The following is a 21,892-nucleotide window of genomic DNA, read 5'->3' on the forward strand; positions in this document are numbered from 1 at the left end:
TGACTCATACAAGCGAATCAGCTCTCAGTGTTCACCTAAAAGAGTCGACTCAATGAATCAAAGAGTCAGTGAATCAAAGAGTCAACGAGTCGACTCCTCCTCTATTTATTTTAGTGCTGTTATGCTACAGGAACAGGCCGGACGTGCAGGTCACACTTCTTTCAAGTGCTTATTAGAGGATCGGGTCAGCTGCGAAAACAAACCCCCCTTCCTTTTTTGTCTAATTAGTCAGGGGGCCAAATGCCAACACACACACACACACACACACACAGAAACAGCTCCTCCATTCTGAGTGTTTTATACAGTTCAGTCGTCGACGTTAATTGAACAATTTAATAATTCATCGACTAGACAAGCAGCACGATGAAATATAAATGACAGAACAATATTAAACGATTCTCTAACGAGCCACAAAATCCCGTCTGGAACCCAGATTCACGATAACGAGGTGTCGCGGCTTATAACGTCGTCACATGCCACACGTACGAGTAGTAAATAACTCTACTGAAGTTTAATACGAGGTAAAAAAAAAAAAAAAAAAAAAAAGTTAAAATGTCGGAAAACTTCAATCTGACACTGGAGACTCCTTCCACATCAGAGCACCTTCTGACCAATCAGAATGGAGCAGGACTACAGTGCTGTGGTACGAGGAGTATTAAATGAATATTAATTTACGCAAATTAGGAGTGAGTTACGTTAAGTTGTAGTAAGTATGTGAGTTAGGTTAGTTAGTACGCTAAGTAGCAGTATTTTTTTTAAGTAGTTTACGTTTATTTTGTCGTAGAGTGTTCGAGTTTTTAGACTTTTCCCAGAACACACAGAGAGCAGGAAACACCCAAACCGTAAAATACGACTTTTGCTAACACAAAGTGAAAGAAGGAGTCTGTCTCGCAAAAAAAAAGTACGTTTTTACATCCGATTATTTATTTTCGGGCCGATTAAGCCGAAGGCGTGTCGGAGAATTCCCGCTGGTCCGTCGGGAGTTGTAAAATATATTGCGTTTTAAATTCAGCCTTTCATTCCTCCTCTCTCTCGCTCCGTCTCACATCTCAATCCGAGGGAAAGATAAACATCGTAAAGTCGTTTCGGCCGTGTTCACTTTAATACGAAATCATTTGGGAAGAGAATCAAACGTGTAGTGTGTGTGTGTTTTTTTTTTTTTAAAAAAGCTGAATGAATGAAGACTTATGTTACTTGGTTTTGGCTCTTAAAGATACACATCACACACACACACACACACACACACACACACACACACACACACACACTGAGCTTCAATCAGCGCTGAAATTTTGAAAGTCTCCTGATCAACATTCGTGTGCGTTGAAAGAAACCTGACTCCGATATTCATAAATCCACTTGAATTGAAATTATGTGTGTGTGTGTGTGTGTGTGTGTGTTTGGTTGTGTAATCATCACAGGTGGTGTGTGTAGTTTTTATAAAGCAGAGGGTGTGTGTATGGTTGTGAAATTGTTTGAAGTTGTGTGTGTGATTATGAAATTGTTTGAGGTTGTGTGTTGTTGTGTAATGTTCTGAGGTTGTGTGTGTGGTTGTGTATGTGGTTGTGTAATGTTCTGAGGTTGTGTGTGGTTGTGAAATTGTTTGAGGTTGTGTGTGTGTGGTTGTGTGTTGTTGTGTAATGTTCTGAGGTTGTGTGTGTGGTTGTGTAATGGTCTGAGGTTGTGTATGTGGTTGTGTAATGTTCTGTGGTTGTGTATGTGGTTGTGTAATGGTCTGAGGTTGTGTATGTGGTTGTGTAATGGTCTGAGGTTGTGTGTGTGGTTGTGTATGTGGTTGTGTAATGTTCTGTGGTTGTGTATGTGGTTGTGTATGTGGTTGTGTAATGGTCTGAGGTTGTGTATGTGGTTGTGTAACTGTTTGTGTTAATCAGGCTACATCCCTGATTAAGATCTCCTCTGCTAACTACACATTACAGCTAATCAAAAAAACACCACCTGGTTTCTTTTAGCTAGCGACTCTCCGTATCTCCGTATCCACGTATCCACCTGTAAAAAAATCATAAAATAAAACAACTAGCGTTAAATTACGCTAAGAACTCGACTACTATTTAACGTAACTTTACTTCTGACGGACGGAGAAGGGGAAAGTGTAAAATACGGCTCTGCTAACACAAAGTGAAAGAAGGACTCTGTTTTGTTTTATTAAGCCGAAGGCGTGTCGGAGAATTCCCGCTGATCCTTCGGGAATTATAAAATATATTACGTTTTAAATTCAGCCTTTCATTCCTCCTCTCTCTCGCTCCATCTCAATCCGAGGGAAAGATAAACGTCGTAAAGTCGTTCAGGCCGTGTTCACATCGTACTGAACTCTAATACGATATAATTCGAGCGTTCGTGATTATGCTATTGTTATCTGATCTATATTCGTTTATATTCTGCAGCTTTTTGATTGGTTGAGTAGGTTCCCCTTAGCAACCGTTTGAATTCTGTTTTTGTTCCCATTGAAGCAAATGCGGGGATGTTCTGGAAGGTCCGACCTTCCTGTTTCCTGTACGATTTAGGTGCATTGAAGATAATTACAAGTGGACTGCACTACAGCCCTAGCAACCATCTGGAATACCATAGCAACCTGCTAGCAACTGCCTGGAGCACCGTAGCAACCATCTAGTAACAGCCTAGCAAGCAACTGGAATGCCAGAGCAATCATCTAAGCGCTTTCTTGCAACCACCTGGAGTACCGTAGAAATAACATAGCAACACCCTAGCAACTACCTGTAACAACCCTAGCAACTACCTGTAATACTACAGCAACCACCTAGCAACACTCTAGCAACAGTATACCAGCAACACCATACCAGTGAGCTAGCAACAGCCTAACAACCACCTGCAATACCATAGCACTTGCCTAGCATCACCCTAGCATCACCCTAGCAACAGCCTTACGTCATCATTACAGACTCGACTGTGTCCCATTGTATCTAAATGTTGTACCTTGATTCATCAAAGAGTTTTTACTTTTATTGATTCAATCTGTTATAGAAAATGAATCAACGCCTTCCGACCAATCACAGTCCAGAACTCGGCAGCGCTGTGGGATAGATGTTTCTAACGCAGTGTGTTTCGGAGATAATTAAGGTGGTTTTTTTTTCTTCTTTCATTGCAGGGAAATGGATCTTTGGTTTGGTGTCAGAATCACAAGCAGTGTTCGAAGGTAACATCCATTTCTCCTCATGTATCATGCAATAGTCTGTTCAGCTTTATTACATTATTACTAACAATCACATTCCTTCCATTTTTATTCTTCACTTTACACACACACACACACACACACACACACACACACATTTGGGTGACTTCAGTCAGACTACAGTCGCGTTATTGTTGCACTTTTCTCTCCTATTTATTTTACCAGTGGCAGTCACTCGGGGGAAAGTCGGGGCTGGAAAATAAACAGGCAGAGACAGTGTTTCCTTTTATTTTCGAGCACTTTCTTTTTTTGGGTCACGTCAGTTTCCTTTCGCGTCGTGTTGACGTTAGCGTCAAAGTTCAGATATACAGGAAAGACAAAAATAACCAACGTTAAGCTAAACACTTAACCAGAGCTAATAGCTGACTTGAGAACTGACCTTTATTATTGATGGGCAACGTCGGTACCTTGTTGCTTAGCAACGTGTTCTGTCCCCGAAACATGAACCACGGGGTAATATAGTAGAGAGGCACTCGAAATGTCCACTTTCCCAGCCGAAGCTAGCTCTTTCTCTGTGGTTGATGGTTGTCCGATCTGCCTGCCTTACCTCTCGGGTTGCCGTGGCAACAGCTTTTTTTTGACCTCTTTTTTAATTCTTGTCTCCACAATGACTGGCCAAAAACATTTGTAGCTGAATGAACACAGATCCCCACAGCCACGCTTCAAAATCTAGCGGAAAGCCTTCCCAGAAGAGTGGGAAGCAAACACACGGGGAATAAATCTGGAATGGGAAGTTCAACAAGCAGATATCAGTGATGGTCGGGGGTGCACAAACTTTTGGCGATGTAGTGTATATTAAAGGTACACAAACATTCTTGAGAAACTTTAGTGTCGATTTTGCTCGATTTATGTTTCCTCAGTTTGTTAATCCCATTAACCGCAGCTAGCAGCGCAGACAGAGGTAGCATTCGCTGTTGGAGCGTCTCACCACTGGAAAGCAGGAATCTTTCGTTCTTAACGGATGTACAACAACTCGGTACGACTCTTAAAACTGTGCGTAAGAATTCAATACAGTATTCACGTATAGAAGACAAGATGCTGGTTGTGGAACGCTCCAGCATTCCCAAAGTCTGATCCGTGCAGGAATGTTTACAATGTTTCCATTATAACCCAGACACTGGAAAATTAAAGTAAGCTGAGAGAGAGAGAGAGAGAGAGATGGGGGTGATGTGGCCTTCATTAGCATGCTGTTGCACCAACATTGGCCTCCCAGAATGCACTGAGGCTTTTGTCCCTTTTTTTTTTGGTCATTTTGTTTCTTTATCTTTCAAAAGACTTCCCTTTTACAGAGAAGGACAGACAGACACAAAGAGAGAGAGAGAGAGAGGGGGGGGGGGGGATGCACTGGGTTAATTATATTGAGAGGCAAAATCAGTGTTACAAAACAACTAGTGATTTATTTTTCCTCTTAATATTTATCAGCGCAGTCAGAAAGGTGGATATACAGACAGATGGCGCAGACAGACAGACAGGGGAGACAGACGGGGAGACAGACAGACAGATGAGGAGACAGACAGACAGATGAGGAGACAGACAGACAGATGAGGAGACAGACAGACAGACAGACAGACGGGGAGACAGACAGACAGATGAGGAGACAGACAGACAGATGAGGAGACAGACAGACAGACAGACAGACGGGGAGACAGACAGACAGATGAGGAGACAGACAGACAGATGAGGAGACAGACAGACAGACAGACAGACGGGGAGACAGACAGACAGACAGGGCAGACAGACAGACAGACAGACAGACGGGAGAGACAGACAGACAGACAGGGCAGACAGGGAGACAGACAGACAGACGGGAGAGACAGACAGACAGGCAGACAGACAGACGGGACAGACAGACAGACAGACAGGCAGACAGACAGACAGACAGACAGACGGGACAGACAGACAGGCAGGCAGGCAGACAGACAGACAGACAGACGGGAGAGACAGGCAGACAGACAGGTGGTGCAGACAGATCGTTAAACTAGATGTTTTGTGCTATATGAACATTTGAAATATTTACTTATCTGATGTTAGTACACTGACATGGAATACTGAATTGTATGGAATACTGAGAGGTATGGAATACTACAGTTTATAGAGTACTGAGGTGTGTAAAGTGTAGAGGATTACTGGAGTGTAGCAGATACTGAAGTGTAAAGAATATCAAAGTGTATGGAATACTGAAGTATACAGAATACAGAAGTTTACAGAACACTGAAGTGTACGGAATGCTGATGTGTAAAGGATACTGAAATGTATGGAATACCGAAGCGTACAGAATAGTGAAGTGATAAAAAAATGAAAAAGAATGGCAATAATTGGGGTTCAAGAAGATTTCAGTGACAGCGAGCAAACAAATGAACCATGGTCACCCTCTCAACCCCACGCGCACGCACACACACACACACACACACACACACACACACTTGATGTTGTTCCAGTGCCTGTAGAAAGGAGAGGCAAGTGTTTGTTTGTTTTGGGGGAAAGGACACACTTCAGAAGCGCCTTTTGGTGGAAGTTTGAAGCACACAGCTAACAATGAGTGTGTGAAAGACGGAAAGTGTGTGTGTGTTTAAGTGTGTGCACACGAGAGAGAGAGAGAAGGGCTCAAATTAGTTTCAGGGAAACTGCAAAGTGTAAACTTACAGCTTAAATAGAAAACTGAATCATATCAGGTCGGATTGAATCATACCCGAATCGAATCGAATCGAATCGAATCGAATCCGTAGTGAATTGAAGTGTATGGAATAGTCACTGGTTTTACTGTATCGCTTTGGTGTCGTTTTTCTGCTTCGTCTGTTTTCACACTTTCCGTCAGCACCACTGAAGACCCCTGGCGTAAGAGTTTAAAAGAACCGCGTGTAGAAATGAGCTTGAGCCTAACACCGAGCCTTGAGGAACTCCTGAGGTTTCACTATGATTTCTCTGTGTATTGATTCTGACAGTTTACACTGTTTACACCAGCAACACCATGTCAGAGCGGCTAGAATACATTTATTAGCTTTCTCTGGAAGTTTTAATGGATGGTTTTGGAAGAAAACGGGTTTTAAATTCATTTAAGAGACTAAACCAAAGTTTCCTGTTTGTTGCCATGTTTTGTTTTGCTTATTTTTATACCAGAGCTGGAGGTTTCATGAAGTTTTTATGTGGAACGCTAATCTTCTCCAGCTCGTTTACTCAGCTCATAAATTACCCACGATCCTCCGATTGTGGGTCGCATGAATAATTCATTCTTTCTATTCTTTCTCAGTCGTCCTCTTTCTTTTTTCTTTCTCAGAGAGGCCTCTTTGTTGTCAGTTTCTTCCGGCTGCATTTAAATCAATAATTAAAGCTAAGAATTTCCGTTTGATGCCACCTGCTAAGCAACTTCCCGTCATTAGTAGGGAAAAAAAATGTTTCTCATGTTTCTCAAAATTACTGCTGTAATGCTTTGTAGAGAGGTTTTCTGTTGTTAGGCTGTTGCAGTGTGTGTGTGTGTGTGTGTGTGTGTGTGTGTGTGATGCACTGTGATAGACTGGCATTATTTCCTTCACTTATTATGCATGTGAACACAATACGCTCTCAGAAATTTTTTATATATATTTATATATTATATATATATATATAGGAACCCTTTATTTCCCTTTTAACCATGCAGTATAAAAGTGAGGCTGCACACATGTCTAAGCAAATATGCTCTCATGTGTAATGTTTGATCTTATAGAGCAAAATTACATATTTCATACTGAAGCTTATGGAATGCTGAAGTGCCCTGAATGCTGAAGTGTAAATAATATGCATAATATCGCAGTCAGTACATTAGTCAGTTAGTACATTAAGCATAAACATATTTGCTCTAAGTAGCTTTCAAATTGGATTTCAGATGTTAGTTATTTAAACAGTGGAAATAGTAAAAAAAAAAATAAATAATTCCTAGTAGTTTTTTTGTAAAGTAATGTTTATATGTTGATGTGTTTTGTTCATGACTTAGCAAAACTACTGTAATAAGTCTGTATCTACTAATCACAGACTAGGTGGAGAAGAACTCTAAAGCTTATTCGGTTAGCTCGTTACGGACCAGGGCACTAGCACAACCACGCTTCCCCAAGCCATGAAAAAACTTAATTAGTCCCTGAATCAGCACTTCTTTCATTCTTTCTCCCTTTCACTTCACTTTCTTCCCTTTCTTTCTCAGTACCTCTTCATTCTCTAAACTGTGCTAATCAGCAGCCCACACATAGCCATGTTACATAAGCATTCATCTTAGCAAGCCAAAATTAAACAGGCGGAACTGCTAGCTAAACTATTTCAGTATTTCACGTTACTATTTTGAGCATCCCATTGTAAATATATCCTGTGGAACACGCTGTTGTGAAAGTCATCCTCGCTTCCATGGCATTACATATGCTTCTGCTTTTTTTCTTCTTTTTCTTTAGTGTCTGGAGCCCTGCAAAGCATCATGGGATCTCAGAGAGAACGAGTGTCAAGATTTGTGTGAGGTATGTCTTGCTAGCTCTATGACTCTATGCTAAGGAGCATATGCTAACGCTTAGTGTCCAAGCTCTGATTTTCTCTACACTTTTCCATGTTTCTCCATCTTTTCCAATTCCAGACTGTCTTCCCAAACAAACAGTCCGAGTGTGTGGTGAGCTGTGAGTTTTTCCTCTCGGTGGAAGCAGTGAAGCAGGGGGCGTGTCCGGCTCCTGATCGAGCGAGCGGATTTGCTGCCGCATGTGTGGAGAGTTGTGAGAGCGACGCCCACTGCTCCTCCCACAAGAAGTGCTGCTCGAACGGCTGCGGACGAACCTGTCAAACGCCCAGGAACATTTATAAAGGTATAATTATGCAACAGGAACTTTTTTCACGGATTTTCCACAACATTAAATGTCGGATAAAAAGTACTAAATAGATAGCATTATCTTATAGAAAACTTATTAGTTGACTGCTGGTTAAGAAGAACTCCAATTTTCATCGTTCTTTTGCAGATAGCTCCTTATTTAGAAGAGCATAACTGTTTCCTTTTTTTCTTTTCCTTGTCTTTTTCTTGGGGGGCTGGAGGGGGTGTAATTTGTGTGAAGCTGTAAAGCACTAAACTTGAAATTGAGCATTGCATCCCAAATCGCTATCAGATGGGGGAACCTGCAGGTGGAGGACCTTTAGCTCTGGTGTGTCCTTCACTGAGATTTGAAATAGATTGTGACCTTTCCATGATACTGGGATGGCAGACCTGCCCGCCTCTACACATTTTGTGTAGGAGCTCAGCATTTTAACATCTGTGTACGCTAGTATGTACGCTAGTAGCACATGAATCTGGAATGACTGACAGTTGCGTAAGTGTATCAAACTCTCTGATATTAACTGACCCCCTGGAAGCCCCGCCCCTTTCCCCCATCTCACATCAGTCATCTTTCACCCAATGCGCTAGTCTTGACTCGATTTTCACGCACAGATTTTTGTAAAGTTCCTGCAGTAACAGTATTGGACACAAAGAAATTTTAAAAATAAAATCAGCAACCCAGGCAATGATAGTGGCACCAGCTAGAAAACTTGTCTGTCATGACAAGATTGGTGGCCCTGGGAGGCTGCTCAGATCAGAGATGAACCTCATTGTAATCTAATTTAATTTAATTCATTTGTATAGCACTTTTATGGGGGGGTTTAGACCAGTAGTAGATCATCTGACTGTAGATCAAGATCTGGGTGCCCCCAGTCTGACCTGCTTCAAGGTACCTTTAAGTGATGACCTTTAACCTAAGGCTCGGGGTTCAAGCCCTAGCACCCCCAGGCTCGGGGTTCAAGCCCTAGCACCGCCAAGCTGCCACTGTTAACCCTTAACCCTACTTGCTCCCTGCACTCTGACCCCAGCTTCCTGACAAGCTGGGATATGTGAAGAAAAGTAAACTTGTACTTTACAATAGACATTGTCATGAAGCAGGTTTACAGAAAACCAGATATACATTTAGATCCCAAGCCAGAGGGTGAGATTAGTGAGGAAGAACTCCCTGAGGTGACACGAGGAAGAAACCTTGACAGGAGCCAGACTCAAAAGGGAACCCATCCTCTTCTGGCTGACACCAGATAGTGTGATTTTAAATCATTACTGTTTATATATCATTACTGTATACAGGTGTAAAAAGAGCAAAGGATCCTGTTTACAGGCTGTTCAGTATGAGCAAATTGTGAATAAGAGTGATGAGAAAAAGGACAGTCTTTATGATTACAGCAGTTCTTAGGTACGGTATCCAGGTGAGTCTATCCATTAAAGCATAGGTGAGACTTGGACATGAACTCTTTTTGAGAAGTACAATCTTTAGGGTATACAAGTGGGACCATCCATAGCAATCTTTAGGAGATCCATGTGCTACCCACCACAGCAGATGAAACTGAGTCAGAAGGCTCCATCAGGCAGGTCCTGAGGGTGAGAGGAGAGTGAAAGTGGGGACTTTGGCAGCTGACGCCAAGACAGAATCTGTGAACATGGTTACTGTGGGTCTAACAGACTGGTTGGGAGGTTTCCAGGAGTTTTGGATTAGGGGCATGTCCAAGCCAAGTTCAAGGAATGTCCACCAGAAGCACAAGACCTGATTACCTGCACTGAGTAAGTTGTGCACCGATTGTCTTAGCAGAAGTTGGACTGCCCTTGAAACTTTTAAACAGGGGGACATTCTGCTCACTTGTGTTCTTGGGTATTTGTCCAAGAGCTGCCACGTGAGCACCTTCACCAGGGTGAGTGCATGACGCTGGCAGTATTGTTGCATCAGATCGAGTTCTAGACCGTTTTTGGGCCATCATAATTCATTTTCTGAATCAGCCACTTCCACTATGAAAGGTAATAAACGGTCTGTAAGTACGGAGGACAGCCACAGATCTGAAGTCATGAGTGAATTTCCAGTTCTTTTATTACTCATGGCTTTGGGTGAAGAAAGCTATGGTTGTGTTGGTTTCTGTTCATCATGTTTCAAAGAACTTTAACAAAAAAAAAGCTTGGAAAGATGCATTAATCGAATGGCATCACAGAATACTCAGTGTCCTGAAGTAGTGATGAAGCTTCTTCACAAATGCACTATGTAGGACCACATAACCAAGGATTCTTGGCCCCACATACTTGTTAAAAGTGTTTCTGCCACGAAAACTAACAATATTTTTTAGCTCCCTGCCGCTGATACAGGAACATAACCCAAAGTTTTTTTTTTGCAAAGAATCTTGCTGTGGCTGGGAATGTGGAAGGGCATATATACCACAATTCATGACAAGGACATGACAAGGCGTATGGTTGGTCCTGCGTTGGAGTGGCACCTGGTAATAGTCCCTTGGTGATGAAGTAATTCTCCAGCTTTAAAATAAATGAATTTCTCTTTAAGGTTCAAGATCATTTTCAGAGTATAGGGGCTTTCAACTTGAAGGCATGATGTCATGATGTGAAAGAGCCAGACATGTGGTAGACATGTGGCAGGCCCCTGAGTTTCGAGCTGTTAAAAAACCTCATTGCCACATGAAATAGTGGGGCTCAGCTGGGCCAATGAGGTGAAACCTAGGATCAGAAGGTTACATAACTAAAACTGAAATGGACTTAATACGTAGCATACCATATTCAGATCAGTTATGATAACCTTGCTTGATCAACCTTACAAACACTTGTGTTTGGGGAATGGACAGGACACCTGACAAAGCGACAAACCCATGGCTGGTCATATTTGCAAGCAAGTTCAGACGAGCGATTTACTTAGTCAGATGCATTTTTTTACTGGAGGTTCATTTCACCAACGTTCTGTGGCTAGACTATAAAAGTTTAGTATAATATGCAGGCAAGCTAGTCCTCTGTTTCAGAGACAATAGGGACAGTTGCAGCCATGGATATGGTAGCTGGAAATAAACCAGGGCTATTTTGAGCATGCACAGACTTGACTGGCTGTTTCCTGCCACCGTGGACATGAGGTTTAGGTGAGTTTATTTTACATTTGTGCTTTTATTTACAGCAGTTAATGACACTATACTGTTGTCTCAAAACGTATTTATACATGTATGTATTTGTGTATGCTGTTATTTCACATTACGAGTGAGGATGCTAGGAAGACTTTGTCTCCTCCAGTGAGGAAACAGAGGAAGTGGTATGCAGGACTTGGCTCCCATTACTGCCGTACTTGCAGCTTGTTAGTGACCGTGATTGGATACCTCGACAGACTTCCACTAGCTTCTCAGTGGCAGACCAACATTTTTGGTGGTAAGGCCTCAGGAGTTTCCCGTGCACAGAGAGGACAGACTATTACAAACCTTCAAGGTGAAGCACGAGTGCAGAAGAACCACGGTGCAGAACTTAAACAAATAAACTGGCAAGGCTTGGCAGTGTGACTGACAGACTGGCGTGTTTATGGTGGTTTAGCTAATGAGCTACAGCTGTGTTTCATTAGCGACTCTGACAAAGGAATTATAAACTCTGAAGGACGGACAGGGAGGGCATTGCAGTGAGGTGGTGTTCCCCTTGTCTTCACACTTTTACATTTTATTAAACGTTAAAGAGCAGAATGTTGCTTTTCCTCTCAAAGCTCCATACGTGAGTACGTAAACATGTTTAATTTATTGCACATGGAAGCGTTTATTGCAGCTTTGAGGGTTAAATGTTGTGTGGGAAATGCGGTTTGTGTGCTTTTTATGGACACTTAACTAAGAAGTATAAAGTCTATAGTACGTGTGTCCTCGTGCGGCTCTTTATCAATCCAGTAAAAAAGTCACAACATATACATACATACATAAGGATATATCATTAATATTATATTCTAGTGGTATATTTCCAGGTGCTTTGTGTCCTGTACCCAAACTCTTTAAGATTATAAAAGCCTTTAAAGAGGTGAAAATCAGAGAAAGCGTGAAGGCTGAGAGTGACCCTCTTAACCTAAGTTTTTTTCCCTCTCTCTTTTTCAGGTGTTCCTCTAAAGCCCAGGAATGAACTGACATTTCTTGAATTGCCATCAGGCCAACTGGAAGTCCGCTGGTCTTCAAAATTCAACGTTTCGGTGGAGCCGGTGGTTTACGTTGTGCAGCAGCGCTGGAATTACGGCATCCACCCGAGCGAAGACGACGCAACGCCATGGCAGGACGTGGCACAGGTTCAGACGTTGTTTTGGTTTCAACTTAAATCAAACTGAGAAGTTCAGAGACAAGAAGTAGTGCGTTATAATGCGCTACACAGTCACAGTCATTTGTGTATTTATAATGCGTCATCTCATTTGCGTATTTGTACCGCACTGCATCATTTGCATAACCGTAGTTATGCTGTGACCATAAATACACAAATGATGTACTACAACTGTCGCTGCATGCTTTTTCACACTAGGTCACAGCCTGGTTTACATGGCAAAAGGGGCGGAGCCTTCAAAGTGTGATGCGGTATATTTTATTTTATTAAAAAGCCGACACACCCAGTGAAAATGCCGCTACGATGTGGATGCAGATTAAAAGCTAAAAGTTTAAACTAAATATTTTCGGGGTTTGACGTGACGTTCCACGCAACGAACTTTCATTTTTGTCACATGGTTTCCATGGCAGCCAGCGTGTTTGCCTTTTTTGGTCCCATGTCCAGATTTTTTCCTCTACTGTGTTCACCTGTTTCGTGTTAGCCCTTGATTAGATTGTCTGGTTATACCCTTGCGTTTGTCACGAAGTCTTGCCGAGCGTTTCGTAAATACGTAACTACACAATGCATAGTATACTGTATAGACCTGTCTTATTATTTATTTATTTATTTATTTTCAGGTCACAGAAGAGCGTGTTGAGTTGGCGGAGATCAGAGCCACCCGGTGGTACCAGTTTCGCGTTGCGGCCGTGAACATACACGGCACTCGCGGATTCACGGCGCCAAGCAAACACTTCCGCTCATCCAGAGGTGAGTGTTTGTTATTATTCCTGCTCAATAAAATGAGCTATAAAAATTTACAGCGGTGACACACCGTCTCCTCGTCATGTGCATTTTAACCCTCATGGTTTGTGTTTGCCACACACACACACACACACACACACACACACACACACACCAGTTCCTTCCTTTTTAGATTCTACAGCAATTCTAGCATAACACTTAATTTTAATAATATCACAATATTATCTCAGTGATTTACTTGTTTAAATTAGCGACGGGTTTCTAATACACAGGAGACTCCACGTGTGTGTGTGTGTGTGTGTGTGTGTGTGTGTGTGCCAAGAAATGAGGTAAGCTGTCTGTTCTCTTTCACTCAGACCTCTGCCACAGATTAGCGTGTGTGTGTGTTAAATGTAAAGTGACATGAAAGAGTGTTTGCAACACACACCAGATTTCCAGGCTTTTCTTTCCACACAGTCTAACCTCAATTCATTTCATTTAACCGGAGCGCACACACACCCTTAAAAATCATTTCCATGCTGCGCACCTGGCCGAGCCTGTAGCGATATCCGACAGGAAATTCAGTATATTAATTTATTCTGTTGAATTCTGGATTCTGATTGGTCAGAAGGTGTAGAGTCGCTTTCTGTAACAGTTTTCCTGGCTTGGTATCTCGTGTGTCGGTGCTTATTTTCCTGTACCAGCACGTCCCAAAGTGTTTTATTGCTTACGTGTTTGTTAAAAGTCAATCTAACGCATAACGATGATGTGTTCTAGTAAGAACATTAATGTTTCTTTAAATAAAAGAGAACACGTACTCTGTTCGCTGATTAAAAGCAATCAGCCTTGCAGAGTCCATTCATTAGTAAATAATGGAACATGAATCAGTGGCAGTAATCACACACACACACACACACACACACACACACACAATCAGCTCACGTTACGTCCCTGCTTTTCTCTCCACGAGGCCGTTCATATGATTTTAATTTGTCATCATAAGTTGCCATTTATTTATCCAACTCAGCTAAAGTTAGCCTGCTAGCAATTATTTTCAGATGGGAGTAAAAAATAAAACCTCCAAGGATCTCCTAAACTAAATTGTTCAAGCGTGCCGAACGTGTGCTATAGTTCCGCACGTGTCTGATGTTTGGTGCTGTAGCTACGAGGTTAATGTAGCTAACAAGTAATAATTTAGCAAACTGAATATGATTTAATCACTTCTTCCGTACAATTCCGACTCCAGATCCGTCTCCTCCTCCACGCCCGTCCGGACTCAAGGTGTCCAACGTAACGACGGACGCCGGCGGTTCAGTGACGGCACGTCTGGACTGGACGCTTCCCGAAGAGCCGGACGTCCCAATCCATCATTTTAAAATCTCCTGGAGCTGGAACGCCGCTGGGAAACCCACGATTCCTTCCAAAAAGAAGAGGAGAAAGACCATCGATGGGGTAAACTGTCCTTACCTGAAAATAAATATTATAATATTAAATGATAATAAAGAATGCACCGACACTCTGCTTTCGAGTCTGTCACGATTGCGCCGCCGTACTCTCCACACCGTCTGGCCCTTTTTGTCTTCCACTTTCCATATATGGTCGTAGTTTCCTGTTCTCATTCACCTCATTTCAGTGATGAGCAGTATAAACAGTATTAAAGAAGAACCTGAAAGACCGTCCCTGTGATGTCAGGTGTGTGTGTGTGTGTGTGAGCTCACTAGCTGGTAGCTAACGAAGTAGCGCTACTGGTTGAAAAGCGTAACACACGCGTAACGATGATCAGATGTTTGAGCAAAGCCTTTAAGCCGAGTGGTTCTGTTAACACGTGTAACTCCACTGACCTGCCAAAACACACACACACACACACACACACACACACAGCCGATAACCAAGTCCAACCCAATTAGCTTCAAGTTTCCAACACACACACACACACGTGTTTTCAATAACGCCTACTTTTAAACCTGAAGGTGTTTTCAGAGTGGATGTGAGATTTCATGAGTAGAAAGAGGTCGCTTTATTTTCTTCACTTAATCAATTCTTACATCACACACACACACACACACACACATGAGACAGGACGTGTGCAGTGTGTTTACCTTTCAGCTACTAACAATAACTAGGTGGTCATCTAATAATCTGGCTTTGTGTGTGTGTGTGTGTGTGTGTGTGTGTGTTGCAGGTGAAGAGCTCAGTGAATCTGGAAGGTCTTGTAGTAAACAGCTCGTACACTGTGGAGCTTCAGGCCGTGGCTCTGTGGGGTTCAGCGAGACTGAAAAGCCCCAAAACAGCTCTGCAGTTCAGCACCGCTCGGGAGAACGAGCGCACGAGTACGACACACACACACACACACACACACACACACACACAGTATACTCTAGTCACAATATTTAAATAAACAAATCAACCTGCACTTATTTTGGCTACCCAGAGCTCCCGACCAAACTGAAAAAAGCGTTTCCTGCACCGTCGAGGAAATCTACGAGCTCTCTGGAGGCCGGAACGCCGTTTTACCAGGACGGACAGCTGCAGGTTCGGGTTTACTGGAAAAAGAGAGGAGGTGAATTTCCACTCCTTTTTCAATTCATCCTGCAGTACAATCATATCACCATCATTTCCTCTTTCTTTCTAATGCTAATGACGGAAATCCGCCCGCAAGCAGGACGCCGCCGCAAATCAGGCAGCGTCTAAAGGCATTTTTCACGTCGTTTTACAAAATGCTTCTATTCCAAAGTCTGAAAAACCTCAAGGCACGAAATCAGGCCGTGACACACGCAGCCGGCGTTCATGCTAATGAAGGAAATCCCTCCTTCTCTAAAGCTGTTAGCGCTAACACGTTGAGATTTTTGATGCTAATTGGTTCAAGCGACGTTTCTGGGACTAAAATGCCATTTTGTTGTTTGTTTGTTTGTTTTTTTTTTAAATAAATTTTACTCACTGATCAGAACAGCTTTACCTGAGATCAGTTTTTTTCAATTTACAAACACATGTAGGTTTGAAATTTTGTATCTGATATTAATGATAATAGCCTCAATGAAAAGCAAAGAAAATGAAATAAAGCCTTTGATAGATCATCTAGAAGTTACTTTAACTCACACGCCGCATATCTTTATAGATATTCTTCTCTTCCATTCTCTTCTCTTCCTCCGAGCCTCAGCCTTCAAAGGGCTCCTTTTTTCTCTCCCTCTTCCCCTTAGGGACTGTAACTCAGTTGCTAATTAGTAAAACAAAAAGGATCAGGTTTCGTGTTTGAGCGGCGCCGCGTGATGAATAATGAACTCGAAAAAGCTAATTCACAGAAGCTACTTGAAGCCGGCTGACGAAGTGGAGGTCAAGCAGCTTAGATTTTTTTTTGTAATTATATAACTGTGCTGCTGTTTTACAGGGTGAGCAGTGTTACACTCGTGAGTGAGTGAGTGAGTGAATGTGTGAGTGACTGAATGAGTGAGCGAATGTGTGAGTAACTGTGTGTGAGTGTGTGAGTGAATGTGTGAATGAGCGAGTGACTGAATGTGTGAATGAATGAGTGAATGTTTGAGTGCATGAGTGAGTGAATGTAAGTGAGTGTGTGAATGAATGAGTGAGTGAATGTGAGTGAATGTGAAAGAATGTGTGAGCGAGTGAGTGAATGTATGAGTCAGTGAGTGAGTGAATGTGTGTGTGTGAATGTGTGTGAGTGAATGTGTGAATGAATGAGTGAATGAGTCAGTGAGTGAATGTGTGAGTGTGTGAATTTGTGTGAGTGAATGAATGAGTGAGTGAATGTGAGTGAATGTGAAAGAATGTATGAGTCAGTGAGTGAGTGAATGTATGAGTCAGTGAGTGAGTGAATGTGTGTGTGTGTGTGTGAATGAATGAGTGAGTGAATGTGTGTGAGTGAATGCTTGAGTGAGTGAGTGAATGTGAATGTGTGAGTGAGTGAATGTGTGAGTGAGTGAATGTGAGTGAATGTGAAAGAATGTATGAGTCAGTGAGTGAGTGAATGTGTGAGTGAATGTGTGAGTGAGTGAATGTGTGAGTGAGTGAATGTGTAAGTGAATGCGTGTGTGAATGTGAGTGAATGTGTAAGTGAGTGTGTGAGTGAGTGAATGTGTGAGTGAATGTGAATGAATGTGTGAGTGAGTGAGTGAATGTGTGTGTGTTTGAATGAATGCGTGTGCGTGAATGAATGAATGAGTCAGTGAGTGAATGTGTGAGTGTGTGAATTTGTGTGAGTGAGTGAGTGAAAGTGTGAATGAATGAGTGAGTGAATGGGTCAGTGAGTGAATGTGAATGAATGAGTGAGTGAATGGGTCAGTGAGTGAATGTGAATGAATGAGTGAGTCAATGTGTGAGTGAGTGAATGTGTGAATGAATGAGTAAGTGAATGTGAGTGAGTGAATGAGTGAGTGGATGAATGAGTGAATGTGTGAATGAATGAGTGAGAGAGACTTTTCTTCTCACTGTATGGTACAACTTCCTCCTGAACATGTGACTTGTGGAACATTTCAGAAGTGCAGTTTTGGTCTCTTGTACTGAACGCTTCATGGTAAAGAAGCTTCACACAGGCTGTTAAACTGAACTGAACCGTATCGTACTGCTGCTTGTGTAAATGTATTGTTTTTATACGTGCCGCGTGTAGAGACACGTGTCATCTGAAAGAGCCACATTCACACCCCTAGTCCATGGTGCGTGTTTTTATACCGATGTCTCTGACGTTTTGTGTTTTTCAGATCTCACGACGAGCCGCTTCCACGTCCAGTGGACGCCGGAACTCTGCCTCCACAACGAGACCAAAGCCCCGGAGAAATCCGTCACACACGTGAGTGAGGACGTCGCTGATTTCCTAGAACAGTGATTCCGTGTTTGTGTTTAACACGCTAACGTGAAAGAAATGGAAGCAGATCACATAACAGATTAAACGAGATTTTACTGGGTGCTTGGACCCCTAGTACAGACTCAGAACTTTTATTCTGTCGACTGAATTCAGCCTCCAAGCAACAAATCTGGTGTGTGTGTGTGTGTGTATTGAGAGAGAGAGAGAGAGAGAGAGAGAAAGAGATGGACACATTCTTGAGAACGCACTAATCAGGTTGCTAGGGAATGTGCATTCGCTGTCCTATAGAACTCTGGAGGGAAAAGAGAGAGAGAGAGAGAGAGAGACGCCTCAATCCCTCCTCCGCCTTTCATCTCTTTTTCCGCATGAATGAGTGAACGATTGTGTTTCTCTGCCGTCAGGTTTCTGTGTGTATTGAAATGTTTTTCTCCGATGCTTGTGCTCAGATCACCTTATGTATCATATTTTGATATTAAAATTGAAATGTAAAGACTCCGCCCACCCCTTTTTTTTTTTTATTTTATTCAGGAGAATTTCATCAACCTCTCGGGCCTGCTTTTCTCCTGCAAGTACAGAGTGACCGTTCACACACTCAAAGCCAAGAAGCACTCTGAAATCGGCACCGTTGCCTTCACCACGCCGTCTTGTCCGGCAGTACGGAGCAAAAGTCACAGATCCGTCGTTTGTCCAGGAGAAGAAGGTGAGAAACGTAACGTACAGCTGCGTCCTAACTGAGTCAAACCCGCCACGACGTGATCAGAAACACGCATCTCTTATTTCTGTGGATTATTTTCAGTAGCCGTGAAAGTGTTGGCCAAACCGGAGAACCTGACGGCGTCCTTTACGGCGATCGGGGAAAACGTCACTGGACACTTCTTCTGGCGCGTCTCCCGCCCTCAGCCTCATCAGCCAATCACGGGCTTCCAGGTCACGTGGGCGGACGTAACGGTGACGAATCGGGAGAACAGCCTTCCGAACAGCATCGTCTCCCAATCGCAGATCCTCCCTCCAGTGAGTTCCTGTGCTCTCCACTGATCTGATTTTGTTTCTCGAAGCCGTTATGCCGTGATCTAGGAACTTCCTGTTTTGTGTTTTATTTTCAGTGTCAGAACATCCTGGTTTATGGCTTTTTTCAGAGCCAGAACTTCCTGTTTTGTATTTTTCTTCAGGAAACTTCCTGTTTTGTGGTGTGTTTCAGTCAGAATTTCCTGTTTTGTTGCTTTTTTCAGAGTCAGAACTTCCTGTTTTTTGGCTTCTCCAAGTCAGAACTTCCTTTTTTTTGCTGTTTTTTTAGTGTCAGAACTTCCTGTTTTGTATTTTTTTACAGGAAACTTGCTGTTTTGTGGTGTGTTTCAGTCAGAACTTCCTTTTTGTAGCTTTTCTCAGTCAGAATTTCCTGGTTTAGGCTTTTTCAGAGTCGGAGCTTCCTGTTTGTTTGTTTTTTTTCCATTTTCAGAGTCAGAACTTCCTGTTTTGTGGCTTTTTTCAGGGTCAGAACTTCCTTTTTTGTGGCTTTTCTCAGTCAGAATTTCCTGTTTTAGGTTTTTTAGAGTCAGAGCGTCCTGTTTTGTGGCTATTTTTCAGACCCAGATCTTTTTGTTTTCTTGGATTTTTTTTTTAGAGTCAGAACATCCTGTTTTGTGGTGTTTTTCAGGCAGAACTTCCTGATTTGGGGCATTTTCAGACTCAGAACTTCTTGTTTTGTGGCTTTTTTTTTGTCTCAGACTCTACTGTTTTATTGTGTGTTTTTTTTTTTAGAGTAATAACTTTGTGCATTTTTGTGTTGTGCTTTCGCCCCCCCAGAATCATAACTTCCTGGAGGTCTTGAATCTCAGGCCCATGTCCTCCTATAAATTAGAGGTGCAGATCATCACCAGTGTAGGAGAAGGTCCTGCCATCATGAAGGTTTTCCACACGCCCAGTGTTTCTTCAGCGCACAGTAAGCTCCTCACACACACTCCTTAAAGCAGTCTTTAAGCTTCTCCTCAGCCCATTTTACAAATTTGGTCCATGCTCCATATGTAAATATAAATCAGTTCTGATCAAGTTCTCATTTCTCGCAGGGCCCAAACTTCATCAGCACTCAGGACATCAGAAACACTCATCAGAAAAGCACTGAGAGACCAGAACATCTCGAGTCAACCTTCAGAAAGCTTCAGCGTCTTACACACAATCTCTTGGACTGATTCCCCCACTGAAGAACTACTTCCGGGTTTGGTTCTGGACTGGTTCTCCTGCTGAAATGAAATCTTAGCTGGGAGATCTTCTGATGACCCCTGTGGCAGAAATGGTCCTGGTTCTGGTTCTGGTGTGGTTTTCCTGCTATAGTTGGATCTGGCAGTACAAGATCTGGACTGGTTCTCCTGGTAAAGCTGGTTCTGGTATTGAAGCTGAACTAGTTCATAGTCTGTCAATGCAACATCTGGACTGGTTCTGCCAAAGGAACGACTGGATCTGGACTGGTTCTTCTCCCAAAACTGGATCTGATCTGCTTTGTTTTCTGTACTGTGTATACGGGCAGAACTGGTACTAGATTGGTTCTCCTAAAGACGTGAATTGTGGACTGGTTCTCCTTCTGACAGCACTGATTCTGCACTGTTCTTCTGGCTTACAAAGTTATAGACTGGTTCTCCTCATGAAACCGGTTCCACTTCTGTATGATTTCTGGAGCTTTTCTGATTCTCTTTCAACCAGAACCCGGTTCTGAAAGGTATTAGACTACTCATAGAAATAAAAAAAAAATATATATATATATATACATATATATATCGAAGTTTTTTAAAAGTGAGAACAAAATATTTTTCTACTACAGAGCCATGTTGAGGTGTTTGAACAGATGAATGTATCCTCAGAAACGTGGAAGCAGCTTTTGACTGGAAAATGTTAAAAACTAAACAAAAGAACTTTTTTTTTTTTTTTACAGTGGAACATCTCCTCACTTTTGAAAAGTTACACTAGCGTTAAAGTGCATGTCTGTTGTCCTTTACTGAAAACATTTGTGAATATTTTCCACTAACAGATTAACAGAGCCTCTATATGAAGAATATTACTGCGTACATTGTTTATTAATAACTTTATAACTTTGGGATGGATTAAACTGATAAAATTGTATATGTTCTCGGAGAACATATTCGCTATATCAATATTTATTTATGTGTTTACTTTTTGAGTTGTGTATGTGTGTATTGTACTCCCCTGTTTTTTTTTTTGAAACTGATAACTCCTGGTAAAGAGGTTTTGTATAAAATAAAAAGTGTAAATATGGTATATTTTTGGCAATTAGACCTTGTACATATTATTCAGTAATAAAAATTATACCTCAGTCCCTTTAACGCAGTTTTGCATAGTTATTATTAGAATTAAGTTATTATTTTTGTTGATTTGTTGTGTATTTATTAGCTATTCAGAGTTTCAGCTACTTAATAAAGAGTTAATTTAAGCAGCAAATGATTCCTGTCAGGAAAAAAAAAAAAAGAAAATACCAAGTTTATAATTAATTTAAGGTTTATTTTAGCTGACATCATTTTTGTTTCAACTGAAGTATGAATTAAAATGTCACTATTATCACTTCCGTTTGCTAATCAAAGCTTTTCTATGCTAATTAGCCGACTGCTATTGTATAGCCATTCACCAAATTTGACTGGAAGTTAAATAAATTGAGGTTTACTCTCAAAAACCTTAAAGTTAGCCTTAAATTAGGATATAAATATACTTTTAAAAGCTTCAGTACACTCATTAGCTTTGTACATGCTAGTAACATGGCTAGCATATATTTTAGTAAGCTGCTCTGATAACAGCATAAAGAATGCTAAAGTTTTCAAGTTGTGTTTTTTTTTTTTTTTGCTTTTCTTTTCTAAATCCACCTACACTGAAGTTATTTATCTATTTTGAAAACAAGGTGCTAAAAAAACGGGTGCTGTTATTGCTTAGCCCTTCGCTGGTTAGCCCTGCACTGTCATGCTACAGTAATCAGTTTCATCTGTATGCTAAACAAATTTACGTTCAGTAGCTTAGCAGGCTGTTTAAAATAAATCACTTA

The 21,892-nt window shown here is 41.8% G+C and overlaps 1 protein-coding gene across 2 annotated transcripts in view; it reads left to right on the top strand.

Moving 5' to 3' along the window:
- The window catches only part of LOC113524360 (anosmin-1), a 23,137-nt gene extending 1,954 nt beyond the window's left edge, over positions 1 to 21,183 (top strand). The window contains exons 2-14 of one of the 2 annotated variants that reach the window (XM_034304273.2): positions 3,125 to 3,172; positions 7,621 to 7,683; positions 7,797 to 8,019; positions 12,104 to 12,288; positions 12,935 to 13,064; positions 14,284 to 14,489; positions 15,220 to 15,367; positions 15,469 to 15,597; positions 17,750 to 17,838; positions 18,382 to 18,553; positions 18,653 to 18,864; positions 19,657 to 19,792; positions 19,917 to 21,183. In XM_034304273.2, coding sequence (XP_034160164.2) covers positions 3,125 to 3,172; positions 7,621 to 7,683; positions 7,797 to 8,019; positions 12,104 to 12,288; positions 12,935 to 13,064; positions 14,284 to 14,489; positions 15,220 to 15,367; positions 15,469 to 15,597; positions 17,750 to 17,838; positions 18,382 to 18,553; positions 18,653 to 18,864; positions 19,657 to 19,792; positions 19,917 to 19,972 — 1,797 coding nt within the window. In that variant the 3' untranslated portion in view covers positions 19,973 to 21,183. Of the gene's footprint in view, positions 1 to 3,124; positions 3,173 to 7,620; positions 7,684 to 7,796; positions 8,020 to 12,103; positions 12,289 to 12,934; positions 13,065 to 14,283; positions 14,490 to 15,219; positions 15,368 to 15,468; positions 15,598 to 17,749; positions 17,839 to 18,381; positions 18,554 to 18,649; positions 18,865 to 19,656; positions 19,793 to 19,916 lie in introns of both variants that reach the window. The other variant, XM_053233836.1, reaches the window with a different exon arrangement.
- Positions 21,184 to 21,892: the final 709 nt, after the last annotated feature.

The sequence above is a fragment of the Pangasianodon hypophthalmus genome, chromosome 5, assembly GCF_027358585.1.
Source record: "Pangasianodon hypophthalmus isolate fPanHyp1 chromosome 5, fPanHyp1.pri, whole genome shotgun sequence".
Lineage (NCBI taxonomy): Eukaryota > Metazoa > Chordata > Actinopteri > Siluriformes > Pangasiidae > Pangasianodon > Pangasianodon hypophthalmus.